Source organism: Choloepus didactylus, chromosome 2, assembly GCF_015220235.1.
Source record: "Choloepus didactylus isolate mChoDid1 chromosome 2, mChoDid1.pri, whole genome shotgun sequence".
NCBI lineage: Eukaryota > Metazoa > Chordata > Mammalia > Pilosa > Megalonychidae > Choloepus > Choloepus didactylus.
Window position 1 is genome coordinate 221500649 of NC_051308.1, and position 18528 is coordinate 221519176.

General features: G+C 39.7%; 1 protein-coding gene, 1 long non-coding RNA gene and 3 other non-coding genes across 9 annotated transcripts in view; all 5 read right to left on the reverse strand.

Moving 5' to 3' along the window:
* Nucleotides 1–1029: 1029 nt before the first annotated feature.
* On the reverse strand, nt 1030–4153 carry LOC119527688. The gene is made up of 4 exons (XR_005215451.1): nt 4035–4153; nt 2993–3030; nt 2220–2252; nt 1030–1098 (listed from the first exon to the last, which is right to left on the reverse strand). It is a non-coding gene; the product is annotated as an uncharacterized LOC119527688 (long non-coding RNA).
* Nucleotides 1183–1387, reverse strand: LOC119528323. The gene has a single exon (XR_005215631.1). It is a non-coding gene; the product is annotated as a small nucleolar RNA SNORA73 family (small nucleolar RNA).
* Nucleotides 2374–2577, reverse strand: LOC119528322. The gene has a single exon (XR_005215630.1). It is a non-coding gene; the product is annotated as a small nucleolar RNA SNORA73 family (small nucleolar RNA).
* On the reverse strand, nt 3149–3353 carry LOC119528324. Its single transcript, XR_005215632.1, has one exon. It is a non-coding gene; the product is annotated as a small nucleolar RNA SNORA73 family (small nucleolar RNA).
* Nucleotides 4154–10618: 6465 nt separating the features above from the next.
* PHACTR4 (phosphatase and actin regulator 4) overlaps nt 10619–18528 on the reverse strand; it is a 193352-nt gene continuing 185442 nt past the window's right edge. For all 5 annotated transcript variants that reach the window (XM_037827990.1, XM_037827991.1, XM_037827989.1 and 2 more), the window contains 5 exons: nt 17617–17672; nt 16427–16488; nt 14978–15115; nt 14237–14313; nt 10619–11336 (listed from right to left, as the gene is read on the reverse strand). In XM_037827990.1, the coding sequence (XP_037683918.1) occupies nt 11321–11336; nt 14237–14313; nt 14978–15115; nt 16427–16488; nt 17617–17672 (349 nt within the window). In that variant the 3' untranslated portion in view covers nt 10619–11320. The remainder of the gene's footprint in view (nt 11337–14236; nt 14314–14977; nt 15116–16426; nt 16489–17616; nt 17673–18528) is intronic.

The window sequence follows — 18528 nt, forward strand, 5'->3', positions numbered from 1 at the left end:
GGGCGTGTATATGCCTGAGGGGCTGGCAGGACAAGGGCAACAGTAGTACCATGAGAAAGGTAGTGAAAGCTGGACACAGGCCTGACTCTAGGGACACAAAGACCCATGGTTCACAGCGATTATGAAGCATGTCTGCAGGGTTTCATGGGCTGCATTTGTACATGGGGTTTACCATCACCACTCCCTAGTTGTGGAACTTAGGCATTTCCAGGTTCACCATAAGAACAGCACCTGGTTAACTGTGCAAACGCTACTCCTAGTTCAGGGAGGTGACATCATATTTCTGCCCATCTGGACTGTCCACCCACAGCCCACAAACCTGGCTACACTGGATTCTAAAAGGTTCATGGTTATTCGATCCACCAACCCTGTATTATAAAAATTAGTAACCCCCATCCAGGAACTAAACTATACCTTCTAGATGGATCCCTCTTGACCCCCATCCTGCAGGGCCTCCAGATTTCCTTATTGTGCTGGCAGCCAGCACGAGGGCTTTGACAACCCTTCCATTACGACTCAAACTCTTCGCATCAAGCAGCTGCCGAGCTAGGCTGTTGATTCATGTTTTTGTAGGCTCAAGTACAACTCTGACACCCATTATGCAGGCTCCTATAGCACACAATTATACTATGTCCTGTATCACCAACAACTTGTGCTCAAAACAGGTCAACCACTGCCAATATAAGCTAAGTACAATTTATAAATGAGGCTGTGGGGAGAAGATACACAGGAAATCTCTATATTCAAAAAACCAAGAGCTAACTGGTAGAGGCAGTTTTCTTGATTGCTTAACAAGTAGGTTTGGCCGAAGTCATTAATTTCTGCTTAAAAGAGAAACCACAGCAACATGTCAAAAAAAAACAACAACAACAAAAAAAACACTTTCAATTCGTAAATAATTAGTAAAATCATTTTTTATTTTCAGAAAATTGTCAATATGTGGGTTATTTTTAGCACATTAGGAATTAAAACTGGTATGAAGCTCTCTAACATGGTTTCAAATTCCCTAACCCTTCAAGAAAGTATACCTCGCTGTTAAAGGATCCCAAAGTATTTAAATGTCAACTCCTGCCCAAAAGGTGATGCTCCTCTTCTCTCCTGAATGAAAATAAAATAAAAAAAAAAACAAAAACAGGTTTCAATTCCTATTTAAGGTCTTTTCAATTTAATCTTTGGTATAAGGCATGTTTCCTGCATGGTTTGTCTCCTCAGTCACTGTCCACAGGACTCTGAGAAGCTGTAGGAATATGCAGGCGCAGGCTTGTGGCCCGGCTTCATGTCCAACGTTGTGGAAAGGGACTTTACATCACTGGGCAGGGCCCTATGCTCCCCTGCGCCACTTGGACAGAGCCCGGGAAGAGTGACACCCCCAGGGTATCCACGTTGGAATGCCTGACTACTGGCTAGATTTGGGGTAATTTACATAAGCACGAGTGCTTTACAGAGCACACTACTGTACAGCATTTTCAAGGGCTTCCAGGTTACTTACCTTTGGACTACACATATAAGACTTAGAATGATTAAGTTTCTAGCTAGAGGCAGACTGACCAGTCAGAAGCATCACGTGTCCTTTCCCTCTATCAATGAAATGGTACAAGCGACACATGCAGCCAACCTATAAGGTGTCACTTAAGAATAGTTGCTGTCTAGTCCCTCAAGGGGGCTTTGCAAATACCTTTATGTGCTATACAGATAATCCTTTTTAGTTCATTAATAGTTAGAAGGAAATATCTGAAACTGCTGAATTGCAATCCAATGTCCTTGATTCTTAAAGACAATTGTATAACTATATAGCTTATATGGTGTGACTGTGTGATTGTGGAAACCTTCTGAGTCACTCCCTTTATCCAGTGTATGTACAGATGGCAGAAAATTGGGGACAAAAAATGAATAGGGAGAGATGGGATGTTTTGGGTGTTTTTTTTTTTAAATTCAATTCTCATTCTTACTTTCTTGCGGTAATGAAAATGTTCAAAAATTGTGATGAATGCACTTCTACATAATGGTACTGTAAACAACTGATTGCACATGTTGGACGATTGTATGGTATGTGAATATGTCTCAAATTGAATAGAAAAATGGATAGTAGCCCTCTGATGGGTAGAAAGATTTTATTCCTGTGTTAGGAAATTTACTGAAATATCTTAACGCCTGATAATGACTAGATGAATTAGAAAAGCTGGCTAGCCAAAAAAGCAATTCAGAACACATTTACTCACCTCGAATCTGAGCTATTTGGAATTCTGAGAATTCTGTAAAACAAAGGTAGCAAGTTATCACATGGAATCCACAAATAGATTAAAAACAAGCCAAAGCCATTCCTCTTGAACATGTGGTAAATGGAACCTAGATCCACAATGGAATGCTTTGGAGGGCTGTTTCCTGCATGGTTTTTCTCCTCAGTCATTGTCCACAGGACTCTGAGAAGCTGTAGGAATATGCAGGTGCAGGCCCAAGGCCCGGCTTCATGTCCAACGTTGTGGAAAGGGACTGTACATCACTGGGCAGGGCCCTATGCTCCCCTGTGCCACCTGGACAGAGCCTGGGAAGAGTGACCTCCCAGGGTATCCACGTTGGGATGCCTGACTAGATTTGGAATAATGTATACAAGCAAGAGTGCTTTATATAACACATTATAGGTTGCACACTATTTTCAAGGGCTTTCAGCTTTCTTACTTTGGACCACACAAACATGCAGATTGGAGGAAAACTGGAAGAGAGACCCATGAGGATTGATAGCTATTTTTAACCAGCTCTAAATCACATGAAATCATTGCGGTACTTCCCTTCACGGTCTATGTACTTAATAACAGGACTTTTAGAAAGGTGTAGCAATATTCAGGAGCATATTGTCTCCAACACTGTGCAAAAGGCACAGGTCTACTTCCTGTGCTAGGTTTGTGACTTTGGCTGAATCACCCTGTTTCAATTTCTTCAATTTCAACAAGGATTGAGAATGAAGGAAATCCGGCTTAGAATGATTACAACTTACCTCAAATGTGAGCAGCTATTTGGAATTCTGTGAGAATTCTGTAAAATAAACAGATGTTAAGTACAATCCACAAATAGATGAAAAAAGGAGCAAAAGCCATTTCTCTTGGACATGTGGTAAACTGAACATATATTCAGATTGAAGTGCTCCGGAGGAGGCTGTTTCCTGCATGGTTTGTCTCCCCAGTCATTGTCCACAGGACTCTGAGAAGTTGTAGGAATATGCAGGCGTAGGCTCAAGGCCCAGCTTCATGTCCAACGTTGTGGAAAGGGACTTTACATCACTGGGCAGGGCCCTATGCTCCCCTGCGCCACGTGGACAGAGCCCGAGGAGAGTGACTTCCAAGGGGTATCCGCGTTGGAAAGGTAACCGTATTTGCCTTCGACTTGTAAGCTGTACAATAAAAGAATCCATCCAGTTGATCCAACTTTTCCACAGCATCAACCAAATTCGACTTCCAGACACAACACCGAACAGCTATTCTAAGGCACTTCTAGCCAGATTTCCCAAGTGAGAATATCTAAAAACCCCAAAAGGCCTCAGGAATCCTAAATCCAAACCAAGGATCTGGGGGGCTTATCTCAAGTCACAGAAACCAAAAGGCAGGAAAAGGAGGAACCTATATGAGGCTGTCTCGATGTTAGGATTCTTAAACGCGGATGGAATTGAACAGTAAAGCGATTTACTTGCAACTCCATTGAGAACAACGTGCCTTCTAGGCGGCAGGGAAAGTAACATGCACGGGCAAGTGAACACGGGGAACTGTGCCTTCAGGATCTCGGCGAGTCAGGCGGCGGTGCCGCAGGCTAAAGTTACGCTGCGCCTGTGCGATCCTTGCTTAGGGCCCAAACCGTGCAACTCCCATGCACTCGGCGGCCACCCGCGGCCCACGTCCGGCCCAGACCCGCCCCACGCAAGAACGTAGTTAGCACGGCCACCGCAGAAGAGAGTTGTAAATGGAATGATTCCCACAGGAAAGGGTGGTTACCGGATCGGATGCCAGACTTGGATGTGCGGAACCAAGAGAGCAAAAAACACTCACCAACGAAGAAACCTCCTAGCGCTTGACCTGCTCCGAAAGACCCAATAACTACAATGCTTTCTTATTTATACCTTCTGAAGAACGCGGAAATCAAGGAATGCCTGTTGCGCCTGCGCCGTGTCATGCGCAGTTCAGGGAACGGGAAATGCGCTAAGGGCGCTGGGAATTTTCCGCAGCCCCGCCCTGACCGCGCTCAGAGGCCTGTCGCGGCGCGGCGGCTTTCGGGCGGCTGCGTACCCGGCAATGTGAGTCCCAAAAACTGAAGTTCGGGTGTATGTCAACCTGCCCTCTGACGGAGAGGTGGTTTATTTGGCTACAGTTTGCCCAGTATGACGGATGTGCCATTAGATAAACAGGTCAGAAAACCTTTGGAATAGGAGAAAACATCGAGAGAAAGGTAGTGTCTCACTTAAAAGGGATGGAATCTGCCCTGTGACGTGAAGTAAACATTTGATAGATGTTTAGGACGCAAGTGTATTAACCTTTGTGCTGAGGGCTTTAAAGATATTGTTTACTCTCACAGCAGGTGTAAAACATTATTGTTATGCAGATTTTGAGACGAGAAACAGGATCAGAGCAGTGGTTCTCAAAGTGTGGCCTGCAGACACCTTGGGTCCCTGAGTCTCTTGGGGATCCATGAGGTCAAAACTATTTTCATAATAATACTTAGACTTTAAAATTTTTTTTTACTATGCTGACATTTGAACTGATGGTGTAAAAGCAGTGAAGGGTAAAACAGCTGGTGCCTTAGCAGAAATCAAGCCTGTGTAACAAAATTGTGCTGGTAGTTATTGTATTCTTCATCACCGCACATTAAAGTTTAAAAAAAAGTCAGTTTTGCCTAAGAATGTCATTGATGAAGAGGAAAAAAATTATTACTTTACATTTCGACCCTTGAATACCCATCCTTTTAATATTCTGGGTGACAAAATTAGAAGTACATATAAAGCACTTTTACTGCATGAAGAAGTAGGATGGTTGTCTCCAGGAAAAGCACATATGCAATTGCTTGGTTTGCAAACTGAAATAGCCACATTTTTCCGGGGAATGCCATTTTTATTTGAAAGAGTGGCTGGCTTGATATCTCTTCCATCTACTTGTCTGTGTGAGACTGGATTTTCTTCATATACTTAAGCTAGAACAACATATGGCAACAGATTGAATGCAGAAGCAGATGTGAGAATCCAGCTGTCTTATTTAGCTAGACATTAAAAAGATTTGCAAAAACTGTAAAACAGTGCCACTCATCCCACTAATTATTGTTGTAAAAGTTATGTTTTAATAAAAGTATTAGTTAACATTTAATAGGGTTATTTTTAAATGTATCAGAATATTCTAAAAATTTATCAGTTTTAATTTTAGTATAGTAAGTGATATAAACAACAGAAGCAAAAGTTCCTTGGTGTCCTCAATAATTTTTAAGATTGTAGAGGGTTCTGAGACCAAAATGTTTAAAAACTGGTGGTTATAGAAAGGAAGACAAGTAATTCTGCTGGCTACGCTACCAGCATTGTTACCTTTCAATCACCCAATCAACATGTATTTAGTAGGTTATTACTTATTATATGCCGGGTATTGTGCTAGACACTGATACCAAGGAAAAGCAGTGGATTCTTTGCCCGATGTGCTCAAATGACCAATTTCTGAGATACGAGGGTTTCAAAGAGAGGGTTTAATGCTAGGCGCAAAGCAGATCAGATGGCTTATTGGCCTAAAACTCTGTCTCCCTGAACTGCAGTATTTCTGATAGTTTTATAGTATCAAAAGATGGGCAGGTTACTTTTAGGATAATGAGCACAGTGGCTCTAGATAATATAATTAGAGGTGATCTAATTATTGAGCATGCGCAAATGGATTGCATGCTTAGTCACAGAATGTATGTAAGAAAATGGCAGCTTTAAAGTGAAGATGGGTGTGATTTTTAGTATTATAATGCCGTATAAGTCACTTACAGGTTAAAGTCTAAGCTAATGCACAAGTCAGGTGGGCTGATTTTGGTTAGATCCTTCTTCGGTTATCAAGATAACTTTGGAATTGGGATGGGTTAGTCCTGGGCCGACCCAAGGTTCTTCATTAATAAACATTAATGTCTTTAGTGATCATAAGACTCTAAAGTAGAAAAACCAGATAAAATGGGTGCCAGGGGAGGTCAGTCACAAGGTTTTTACAATCGTAAGAGCACAAGATAAAGGCTATACAATCACTAACAGAGGTTAAGGCAGCTGGATTACAGTTCAAAGATTTCAGTTATTTCCCTCTGTTGACTCTGATATACCAGAAAAAAAAAAGGAAAATCTATATAGTGTTTCAGTAATCATAATCATCCCTTAAATCCTAACTTCTCGGTTATAACTTAGGGATTCTGTCTTTGAAAGCTCATAATGAGGGAAATAGACATGACAGCAAATTATAATACTGCTTGATTAATGCTATATGGTATGCATAAGGTGTTCTGAGAGCAACTGAAAAATCTGCTGAAGGCTGGGAGGGCTTCATTGGGGAGTTAAAATTTGAGCTAAGAAGACATAAAAGGTGTGGTGTGGATAATGACAGCATCCTAGGCTGAGGAACTAGTGGGTGCAAAGGTAGGCTGGTAGTTTCCCAGGAAGAGTAAGGAGGCAGCTTCATGAGGGACATTAAAAAGTAATCCATGAGCCTGGGTGTTAAGCAGGAGCTGAATTACAAAAGATCTTGAAGGCCAGTCCAAGGAGTTTAAATTTTATCCTGCAGGGAATAGGGGGCCAATAAGCTTTGAAGAATAGGAGTGCTATGACCATCTTTGTATTTTAGAAAGATAACTTCAGTGGCAAAATTGGAGTAGATTGGAGAAACTGGTGGAAGGATGTTAAAAAGTCCCATGATCATGTTGATTTTGACCCCTGATGGTAAACCAGGGGAGAAGAGATTTGGGAATCGAGAGACATTTCTGAGGTAGAGAATGCATAGAATTTGATGTCTCACTGGATATGAAAGGTAAGGGAGACTTGAGGATGATACCAAAGTTCTGGATTTCAAATGCTGAAGTATGGAGGGCTCTAACCCTGATTGTTGGGAGAGCAGTCTGTGAGGGTAGGAAGTAAGGTCCAGGTTAGAGGTGCAGGTGAGTTGCCTGAGGAAAATCTGGGTGTATGTATGTCCAAAGGGCAGTTGGATGTATGGAATTGAAACTCTAGCAGGAAATCTGAGTTGGAAATGAAGATTTATTTGTTAGAATAAGGATAGTGGCTAATGTCATTCTGGGAGAGCAGGGAGAGTGATGAGAGGACGTGAAAATCCAGCATTTAAGTGATAGGAAAGAAGGCAGCACGACAGAGAAAGCATGATCAGAGAACCAGGAGACAGTGGTGCTTCAGAAGCCACAGAAGGAGTTTCAGGACTAGGGCACGGCCAAAAGTATCAAATGCTACAGAATAGTCAAGTATATTAAAAATTGAAAACAAGCCTTTGGATATGACAGTTAACTGAGTAGTCACTGGTGAGTTCGGGGAACTGTTTTAGTTTAGATGTAGTTTAGATTTTAAAGAATTGAGTGACTATGGCTTTAGAAAGGGGATACAGTGCGTACAGACCAGAAGTCATAAACTGATGCAAAGAAGCCTGTTTAGTTTACATCTCCATGACTCCTTTTTTCTCCACCTGTCATTCATTTAGTTCAATTGGCTGGATTCTGCAGAAATTTAAGTTACCTAACATAAGATTAGATTATGTGTAGGTAGTGTGGGATAGGGTTGTGTTGATAATGTAGGATAGTGCTGTGTAAGTAGTGTAGATTATGTGTAAGTTAGTGTAGAATAGGGTTGAAGAAAATATAAAGAAGATTTTTTTGGGGGGTGGTGGTTGCTGTAGGAAGGAGATAAACATTAAAATAAATAAATGTAGGTGTGTCCTAAGTGCTAGATGGAGGGAAATTGAAGGTGTTTGTTCCTGTCAGAGGACCTTTAGGAAAAAGGCAAAATTTTGGAGGGAAGGAGTTCACAGTGTCTATAGAAGAGACGAAGGAGCAAGTGGTTCAGGTTGCTGGTGGTTCTTGCTTTTCCCTTCATGCTTTCTTGATCTGGAATAAGATAGAAACTTGAAGCAGAAGTTTTGGTTGTTCTCGCATCAGGGCTTGGCCTTTCTTTGTTGCACTTTCTAATTTTCTGTAAGCACACCCCGCCATGCCACCTGCTTTCCCCATTCAATATCCATTAGACCTGTCTCTTTTTGAGAGTGGTTTTCGAAACCTCTCATTCTCCACCTAAAGTCTTCTCCCTCCCGAGGTACGGTAATCTAAACTTCCACAAGGAAGTTCATTCATTGTTTCAGCAAACACTGGATAATGTGCACCTTCAAAACAGCCTTCTGGAGACAATGCTTAACCTCAAAAAGGTAGTAATTTGAGGCCTCTTTGGAGTGCCAGAAGAAGGAAAATTTGGGAGCAGGGGGAATCCAATGACAGAGCAGTTCTGACTCATGGTTTCTAAAAAGGTTAAAAGGTGGTATGCTAAACAAGGCCAGACTCTGAAATGACATGTAGAAAGTGACTCATTGCTGAGGCCATCTGAATTGAAACTGGGCTTTTTGATGGAGAGGAATGCATGAAGTACTAACTGTCCTTTTGTGATGTTAGCCTTGAGGTTCAATTATATGTGGTCCATACTCGGTAAATCCTTGTAGGGACACAATTGATTGGGATACTATTGCTTGCCCCTGACTAGATGCAAAGAGTGATTACATAGCTTGCTTTGACCTTGGGGAAATGACTTTACTTCTCAGGCTCTCCACTGGTAAAATAGGAACATGACCACTGACTCCACAGGCTAGGGGTGGGCTTAAAAGAATAGAGCAGTCAGAGCAGTACCGGGTACACAGAATGCCATTCACAGTTGGCTCGCCTCTCCTCAGCCTGTTTTTTTTTTTTTTTTTTTTTTCCATATGTGTACACAGACAGACACAAACATGACTAACTCTCACCTCCAGCTGCATTTAATGTCCTTACCATTATTGTTTTTTCCTCATCAACTTCTCACCGATGGTCTCTTGCAAAATTTTAGGTATCCCTTTTAAGTTTTTTAAATAAGGTAGGACATAAAAAATACTTCACACCAGATAGTATCATTTAGTTTTTTTTTTATTCTAAAATACTTTAATAATTAAAATTGATAGGAAGACATATACAATGCAATTACTTATTTTACAAGGAGATTCTGTACATCGGGGAAGCATCTTGAAGTACAATACATCAGGCTTTTATTCTTTACATTATGATTGTGAATTGGTAACTATAGGGAAAGGGAACACAAAATCCATTTTATTAAAAACAAAACAAAACCTGAAAAGACTTTTTACCCAAAAGTATCTTGTTTCAAAAGAACACGAATGAGATGAAAAATGAACTGAATTCCTTGGTGGCACATGGCAGGCATACAAGCAACTCAGGAAATCAAATCCTGTTTGAAGCTTGGCACATTAAAGAAAAGAAAGGCAGTGAAAGGGTTTGAAAATATCATCTTAAGCCACAGAGAATGCTGCAGGCATAAGCTAATTGTTTCCAAACCAAGGAGAATGGACAGAAGTCAAGTTAGCAATTAACATGTGGCAGCCTTTCATGAAGACTTCTAACAGACTTCAGTAGAATGCTCACTTCCATCATTCATCCCAAATGTTAATGAGCTCAAAGGAGATGTGGACCCAGCATATCTCCATAGCCACAAAACATTTGACAGTAACAGAAATCCAAATACCCCATTTCCCCTTAAACAGAGAAGACACTTCCTTTTAAGGTCACTTTAGATTTTTTTGTTCTGCCCTGATAATCTGATTTTTCAGCAAATCATATGCTGACAAGAAAGGAAAAAAAGAGAAAAATCTAGTGAAAAATTACAAACAGAACAAATGTCAGGGACTGCATAAGAAATCAGAAGAAATCTATAAAGCAGCCCAAACTTTCTGAACATTAAAATGAAGGAACAAAAAGACACATTCATCAATTAAATAGAAACTATTCTTTTCTTCCACTTAGTGTGGATCGGAATTAAAGGGAAATAGTGAGGCTTTATGGTTTTCAATAAAAATCAAAGAAAGCAACTGAATCCTATTAATAATATATTACAAATACAAAAAAGGTGGGGGCTGAGCCAATACCCAGGCACCAACTACACTGGCAACAGCTTGGGAGAGGAGGGATGAATGAGGTGGAAGCTGCCAGAGAGGGTCAGCAGGAGGATCAGTGTTTGGGGTGAGGAGAGGGCAAATAGCAATGAGAAGAGAGGAGCAGTGGGTCATGATTGTGTCCTCTTGTTGCTTCTCAAAAGACCTTTTCTTATCCACCGCCTCACATCCCTTAGGACTCTGCTGTGATTCTGGCTGGAGGTGTTGGGGCTGATGACACACGAGAATTCTCAGAGAACTGCTAAAAACTCTGCTTTACAGAGGAAGATACATCTATTGGTCAGCATAATTTGGTACAAGTAAAAGTTCAACAGCCTATAAAATTTAAGTCATGAGTTAGTTTTCTGCCAAGTTGGCATTAACATGAAGACGTATTTTTGTTTTTGTATATAGAAAATATACACATTTTCTCATGTTACCAACTTGGAATCTGGTTGCAGCTGATTCTTTAACAGACAGGAAATACATAAGTTCCCATCACCTCTTCAAAACCTTTTTTTTTTTTTTGTAAAAAATCAGGGTAACTTGTGCCAAAAAGGAGCAACACATCAGATCCTGAGCATCCTTTCTTATATTGCTGTGTTTATAAGAGGTATGGTGCAATGGTTTTCAACTGACATTCCAGTGTGGTGTGGCTGCTTCCCCTGGAGGAAGGGGTCCCTTTGCCAGAAAACTGGGGACCTCCAGAAGAGGTTTTGCCCACCACCAATGGGAAACGACGGCTGGAACTTAGCGCCTACACAAGTGGGTCTCACAACTAGAGCAGGCAGGTAAGGCCAATGGTGCAAACTGTGCTTCAGCACAGGCAGTCATCTTGGGTCGAGGGTGCAGTGCGGCCAATAAAACTTGGAACCTGCAAGTGGCCCAGAACTTTGGTGGCTGGTGAGGGAAGACCCCTCAGCTATGCTGCAATATTAAAAAGTTCAAAAGCACTGACAAGTGTTTAGCTGTGCCCCAGAGGCAGCAAGTAAGAATTCATTCCAGTGAAATGCTACATTCACAGAAGTGCTGTCATCCCAGAACTACACCCTAGAGGGTCCAATTCTGGTTGTGCTGGGAAGAACTGAAGGAGGATGAAGCAGCAAAGCAGCCCTGTTTTGGGGGAGTTGTTTAGTTCCTCTCTCAAAACTTCAGCATCATGGACGATGGTAGCTAGAACAGATGATCAAAAAGAGACACGTTAACAGATAATGTAGATGCCATTATTACATCAGTAGTCATGAAATGCTATGTCCTAATTAAAAAAAAAAAAAAGCTTCTCCTCGCTCTAATTCTGCCTGACCTTTCTGTAGCATCTGATTCTCCTGACACCTCCTCCTTTCTTCTCAAAACTCTCTTCTCTTGACTTCTGCAACATTTTTTCCCTAGTTTTCCTTCTTCCTCTTCAACTGCTTTTCCTCAGTATGCTTTCCTGGTTTTTTCCTCTGGCCATCCTTTAAATAAAAACAATTTCTTCCCTAAACATCAACCTACTTTCTTCTTTCATAAATCTGTATCATTAAGCTTACTTTTCTCCTTAACTCTAGTTTGAGTATCTAACTGTCTTCTAAGTATCTCCACCTCAGTTTGTCACAGGTTCTTTGAACTCAACTTATATAACTTAGTTTTCAATTCTGTTTATTGTCTGCCTTCCTCCTTTGGAATAAAAGTGCTGTGAAGACAGGGGCTTTACCTGATTCCCTGATATATCCCAAGCACACTGCACTGTACCTATCATGTAGGAGGTGCTCAATAAACATTTATTTTATAAATTTATTGAATAAGTGTCCTAATTGTAATCCTGAATTATTTATCTCCTTAATAAACCTCAAAAATCACAAGTTAGACCAGGGGTGTAAATCTCCCTGGCAACGCAGGATATGATTCCCAGGGATGAATCTGGACCCAGCACCATGGGATTGAGAACATCTTCTTGACCAAAAGGGGGATGCGAAATGAAACGAAATAAAGCTTCAGTGGCTGAGAGATTTCAAACGGAGTCAAGAGTCATTCTGGTGGACATTCTTACATACTATATAGATAACACTTTTTATGTTTTAATATATTGGAATAGCTAGAAGTAAATACCTGAAACTATCAAACTCCAACCCAGTAGCCTTGACTCTTGAAGACGATTGTATAACAATGTAGATTACAAGGGGTGACAGTGTGATGGTGAAAACCTTGTGGATCGCACTCCCTTTATCCAGCGGATGGATGGATGAGTAGAAAAATGGGGACAAAAACTAAATGAAAAATAGGGTGGGATGGGGGGGGATGGTTTGGGTGTTCTTTTTTACTTTTATTTTTTATTCTTATTCTGAATCTTTCTGGTATAGGAAAATGTTCAAAAATAGAGAGGGGTGAATGCACAACTATATGATGGTACTGTGAAAAGATGATTGTACACCATGGATGACTGTACGGTATGTGAATACATCTCAATAAAACTGAATTAAAAAACAAAAACTAACAAAAAATCACGAGTTAGAAATCTAAGAGTCATTTTAATTATTTCTTATATTTCATCCTTAGGATCCCACAAATTATCAAATCTTGTTGATTCTATCCTTGAAATGTCTGTCAAGTCTATCTCCTTTGCATTCTTTCACTGCCCTGGTCTGTGCTTCACTGACACTCAATATAACTATTTCAGTTACTTCCTAACTGGTTTCTTTGTCTTTGCACACTGCCACCTTATACATTTCCAGTGGTCCCAACATCCTAACATAACAGCCCTTCAAAATGTGACCCTAACCCACCTTTCTGGTCCCTTCTTCTACCACACGGCTCCCCCATTTCCTCTCTTCAAGTTGCATTTCCCGTTACACATAAATACCAGGTACTTTCCTACCTCCCATAGCTTTGCTTATGCCTGTCCTTCTGTTTGCAATGATCTTTCCTTCCTTTTTGTCTACCTAAATTCTTGGTGCATGCATACGCTTTTACATACTTTAAGATCCAGCTCTGACGTCACCTTTTCTGTGTCTCTTCTCTTTATCAAATCTATTGCTAATTCTTGATTTGTAGTCACTATAGCACTTTATTACTACTTTAACAACAAAAATAGCTAACATTGACATAGCTAGGAAATGGGGGAGTTGGGATTTGAACTCTGGCAGACTCACTGAGGCAATTTATCATACCAATTTTACTGTACGTTCTAAAACACAGTTCTTTTTCTAGATTACATTAAGAACTCCTGCAGGCAAGTATGGTTTGTTATTCATGTTTTTATTTCAGTGCCTTGAATGGTGTTATTGCTATTTAAAGAATCTGCCTTCGTGCAGAGTTCAGTACAAAAATATTTCTGTAATCAAAATAACCATTTGCCTATATAGTGATGGAAAACACTTGTTAAAATTTTATATTGCAACTTTGCTTGTTATTCTTTGTACAGCGGGCTCTGTATTTGTCATATTTTCTTTCATTTAGCCTCTTTATAAATGTTCTGAGAGTCATGTAAAGATACTTCCAGTGATTCCTCTTTTGGCTAGCTGACTCTTTAGATATTAGGAGGGTGCTTACAACAGTTAATTCCAAATCAAAATACTTCTTGATTTGTTTCATGAAGATAGTTAATTAAAGTAAAGTTTACACACTAAATTGGTAAGATCAACTGTGCTAGACAGAACAGAAACCAGAAAGGGGAAGAGATGCTGTCTAACACAGCACAGTCTCTTCATACAGAACCTGGGGCAGTGAGGTGCAAGGGAAGAGAGGACTCCAAGAGTTTGAAGCCATTCATGCCTTTCTCAAATCCTGGTCCTGCAATTTAGTAGCATGTCAAGCAAGTTATTTAATCCTTCTGAGCCTCCTTTTCCTCATCTATAAAATGGGGATATGAACCTATCTTGCAGGTTGACTGCAAGGTTTAAATAAGAGTATATGTATATGCCACCCTCACAACAGGCATTTACTCTTCTCATTCCTTTCTCTTAGTGTAGTCTTGAAACCACCACTGAGTGTCTTTCTTTAAACCATATCATTACAGTTTTTCATATCTAAACATATCTGGGAGTTTTGTTTGTATTTGGGGTGGGCACCACTTACTCACAGTATCTGGGACTTACCGTGTAAAATGTTTGCTCTCTTCATGAACCTCCATCTCTGAGCTTTTAAATTCATTTAATTCTTTTCTTATGGCAGCCTGTGGAGGAGAAACAAAAAAAAATATCTTCTATCTACTGTGCTATAGAAATATGATTTGTCTTCTATTTTCTATTGGAGGAGAGAAGCCAAGTCAACACATTCAGCTAAACTCAGAGCCTGATTCACATCACCTTCTGACAGCAAAACTGCAGCTAAATAAAAATCCTTGAAAAGCTGAAAAAAGTTTTGAGGAGAGACTGTAGTATTTAGAACTTCTACAGCATATAAAAATGATTTTCCCATTATAAAAATCAATGTAATTACTAAAATATACCACCCAAGCGCCCGCTAATCAAACATAAGCACTGTTAAAAGTGTTTATATCTTTCTAGTTTTTTGCCCTCTGTGACAAAGCAGGGATTTTCTTTTCTTTCAATTTTGGTGGTAGTGGTGGTATCATTAGCATAACATCTTGGTTTATGTATTTTTGCCTTTTTGCATCCTGCTTTGAAATTTAACATTATATCAAAACTAGAAGCTTTGTTTATGGCTCCCCCCACTTCTAGTTAGTGTCATGCATCCAAGAAAGGAAGACAGACAGAGAAGGAGGGAGTGAAGGAAAAAGGGAGTAAGGGAGAGGGGGAGAAAGGGGGAGAGGGGGAGAGTGAGGAAGAGAAAGAGTGGGAGAGAGAAAGAGAAAGAAAAGCAGGCTTTACAGTTACCTTATCAGCAGGGGTCAGTTTGGTCCAAGGTTTGTCGGCTCGCCGGTCATAATCTTGAGCATCTGTTACCTCAACATACTCATTGAATCTCAGAATCTTCCTGGCCAGTAGTTCAGCCACAGTGGGCCTTTGGCTCAGCTGAAAGAGGGGAAGCCTCTTAGTTCATTATGCCAGGAATTATGCATCGATCATGCATTCAAATTGTCTCTAAGCCAGCACTTCAATCTTTGCTGCTCATTGGACTCACCCTAGGAGATTTAAACAGCACTGATGCTGGGGTCCCATCCTGAGAAATTCTGATTTAATAATCCTGATGTTTTTAAAAAACTCTTCGATGCATAGCTAAGATTGAGACAGCTGCTCTAATCCAGTGCTTCTCAACATTTAATGTGCATACAAATCACATGGGGGATCTTGTTAAAAAAGATCTTGATTAAGCAGGTCCTCGGGGTTGGGACCTGAAATTCTGAATTTCTAACAAGCTTCCAGGACATGCCAATGCCAATGGTCCATGAACAACATTTTGGGTAGCAAGGCTCTTATTTTTTGTGGAAAGGGTTAGGGTTATAAATACATATATAAATGCATTAGAAAGTGAATGCATTTAAAATAAAAACGGTATCTATCAGTGGAAAACATTAAGGGTAATTTCATTTCAACATGAATAATATCCAAGATAAGAGATTCTGTAACAAACTGTTATTTAAGGCTGCACATTTGGGTAACCTGCTCAATTTTACAGCATTAAGTCTAGTTCAGCCTCTAACTGTCTTCCATTTATCAATGACAATGCCTCTGACCCTGGAGAAGGGGAGAAGTAGAAGAAATCAGGAAGAAAATGTCTAGACTCTTCATCTCCTGGGCATTCTTATTAGCTCTAAAAGATATCTAGAGAACTCAGACCAAATCAGAATCTACAGGAGGCAATTACAACCTATTATAGTGGGAAGGAAAGGAGCAAGGGATTAATATCAGGGCTTAAAAGCCAACCCAGGTTTGGTACAGAAAAGATTCTATTCTAATTGTTCTGGGACCAAGAAAATTATAGTTGGTTTTGCTACTTTTCAGATACTACTAAGGGTCAGTTTAGTTTAGTTCCTTCTCTGATCAGAAAACAACCAAGTTTGTTTTACAAAACAATGCCACACACTCCTTTTTTTACTTTCTTTACACTTAACAGGCTCTTATTAGAGCCTACATCAAAATTCCAGGTCTACCAAAGAAAAGCCAAAATTTATTCAATGAAATATTTATTGAGCACCTTCTTGTGTCAGGCCTTCTTTAATAAAAATGACAAAAAAATTCTTGATAATGTTGTGTTGTTTCATATTTGCATAATGGTTTATATTTTCAGAGCAGTCTATGGCACTTCAAGTCCAATTAATTTCTTTCCAATCAATAAGTCATCCAAATTATAAGATATACGGTCACCAGACACATGGGCAGTACCTTTCTCGTGAGCCGACGTTTAATCTCTCGTTTTTCTGCCTGACGATCAGCTTCATTTTTAGCTACAGTTTAGAGTAAGAAACAAAGATTATTACTTCAAAATGATAATTTGCATATCAAACTTTTAGTACTTATACACTGCAGATATTTCTAACAAGCCCCAAATCAGAATACAATATTAACATTGGGGATGGCTTACCAAGATAATTTTGTTGCTAACTGGTACAGCTGAATACTCAAGAGCAGGGCTCAGCAAACGAAACTGCCAATCTTGTCAGCTGCCTGTATTTTTACTTCCCACAAGCTACCTACATAATAGCCTTGATTCTGTTTCTTGGCCTGCAAAGTCGAATATATTTACTCTCTGCCCTTTAAGAAAAAGTTTGTGGACTCCTGCTCAAGAGTAACCATTATCATGCAAAATGGGGGACACTCTTTTCATGTGATATGTCTATAAAGGCTCCTTGTACTTTAAATTTTAAAATACTTTACTAAGTTGTGTATATCCAAATAGTGCTGAGAGAATAAGACATGGATCAGTCAGAGGTTGTGCCTGTCCACAAGTAACCCTAGGGAACACTAAACCTCTTTAGGAGGCTTATAAGACCAACGTTCACACTATACTCTGGAAAAACAAATCAAATACATACCAGATTAGAAATCATGTTGGGAAGTTAAGTATGTACATAGAAAGCAAATTAAATACATAGTCCTATTTTGTGACTTTAGAAATACCAAGATGTAAGAAAGTCTTAAAGAGATGAAGGGGCATAAAGACTGCTGCATTTGGGACTTGTTTTGGACCCTAGCTCTCAGATTCCAGGAAGGTTCCCTCTAGATGCCCAGCCATTAAGATAATGGCTATTCCCCAAAGACAGAAAAACGTTGAGACACTCTACCATACACTCAAATCTTCCCAAATGCCAAAGCAATTCCAGGACACTGTGAGAATTTTTAAACAAAATCTTCTGAAGGGTATCCAAGTACACTAAACAATACCACAGTGGTGTCTTCCAAAGTAAGCCTGGGGGAACTCTGTTCCTTCAGGGAAAACAATATCAAGTCTTTCCCTAGTTGGAACATTCTCTGCTTGGCCCTTATAGTAAATGCTTCTTTTCTCTGTTAAGTACATTAAAGTCAGAAACATATGAAGAAAATCTGTACAACTTTATTTCCATAACTGGACTCACGCTGCAGTATATTTCGTTGTTCTAATTCTTCTGGTGTTGGTCTTTGACTCAGTCGCCTAAAAAGGAGATATTTAAAAATATGTTATTGTATGTTAAACCTCCCCAAACTTATAGAGATTGTTTGGGCCTTAGTTTATATTAGTCCCTAAACTAGTAAGAAATAAATAAACTTTCAAGCTGCTAATGTAAATATCACAACACAAAAAAGAATTTTACAGGCAAACAGAAGGCCAGGATTCTAGTTCTAGTTCTGACACCAACTAGTGCTCTCACTACAAAAAAGCTCAGTTACTCTGAGTGTCCTCATCTGTAAAGTGAGGGCTTTGGACTATACGGTAGCTCCCAAACAAATCTCCTTCAGAAGCAATGGGACACTGTTAAAAACAGTGTCCCAAGGCACATTAACAGAAATTCTGGTTCAACAAATCAGAATAAGGGCTGAGATTTTGTATATTTTTATTTACAAAGCTTCCCATATGACTCTGATGTCCCTCTTTTCATTTTTAAACCAGTAGTTTAGGAACTATGATAATTTAAAATTGTCTCTTTTGGGTGATATTCTGTAATTCTGTGATTTTAATTTCAGTCTTCTGTGTGAAGAATTTGATGAAATTTCTCTTCTCACTAACAGTTTTGAGATGTTACTCACCAAAGATAACTTGTCATGTCTGGAATCAGAAAGATTTTCATTTCTTACCTTGAATTTATACTTCTTAGTATGTGAGCTTCCTGCTAATTACTCAACCCACTAATTCCCTGCATAGAGAACTCCCAGTCCAATTTTATACACATTTTACAACTATGTATTTCAAAGGGTTTTTTTTGTCCCTCCCAATAAGACCTTTTTTGGTAATAAACAGCTTTATTGAGGTATAAATGACATACAGTAAAATGTACATAAGGTATACAATT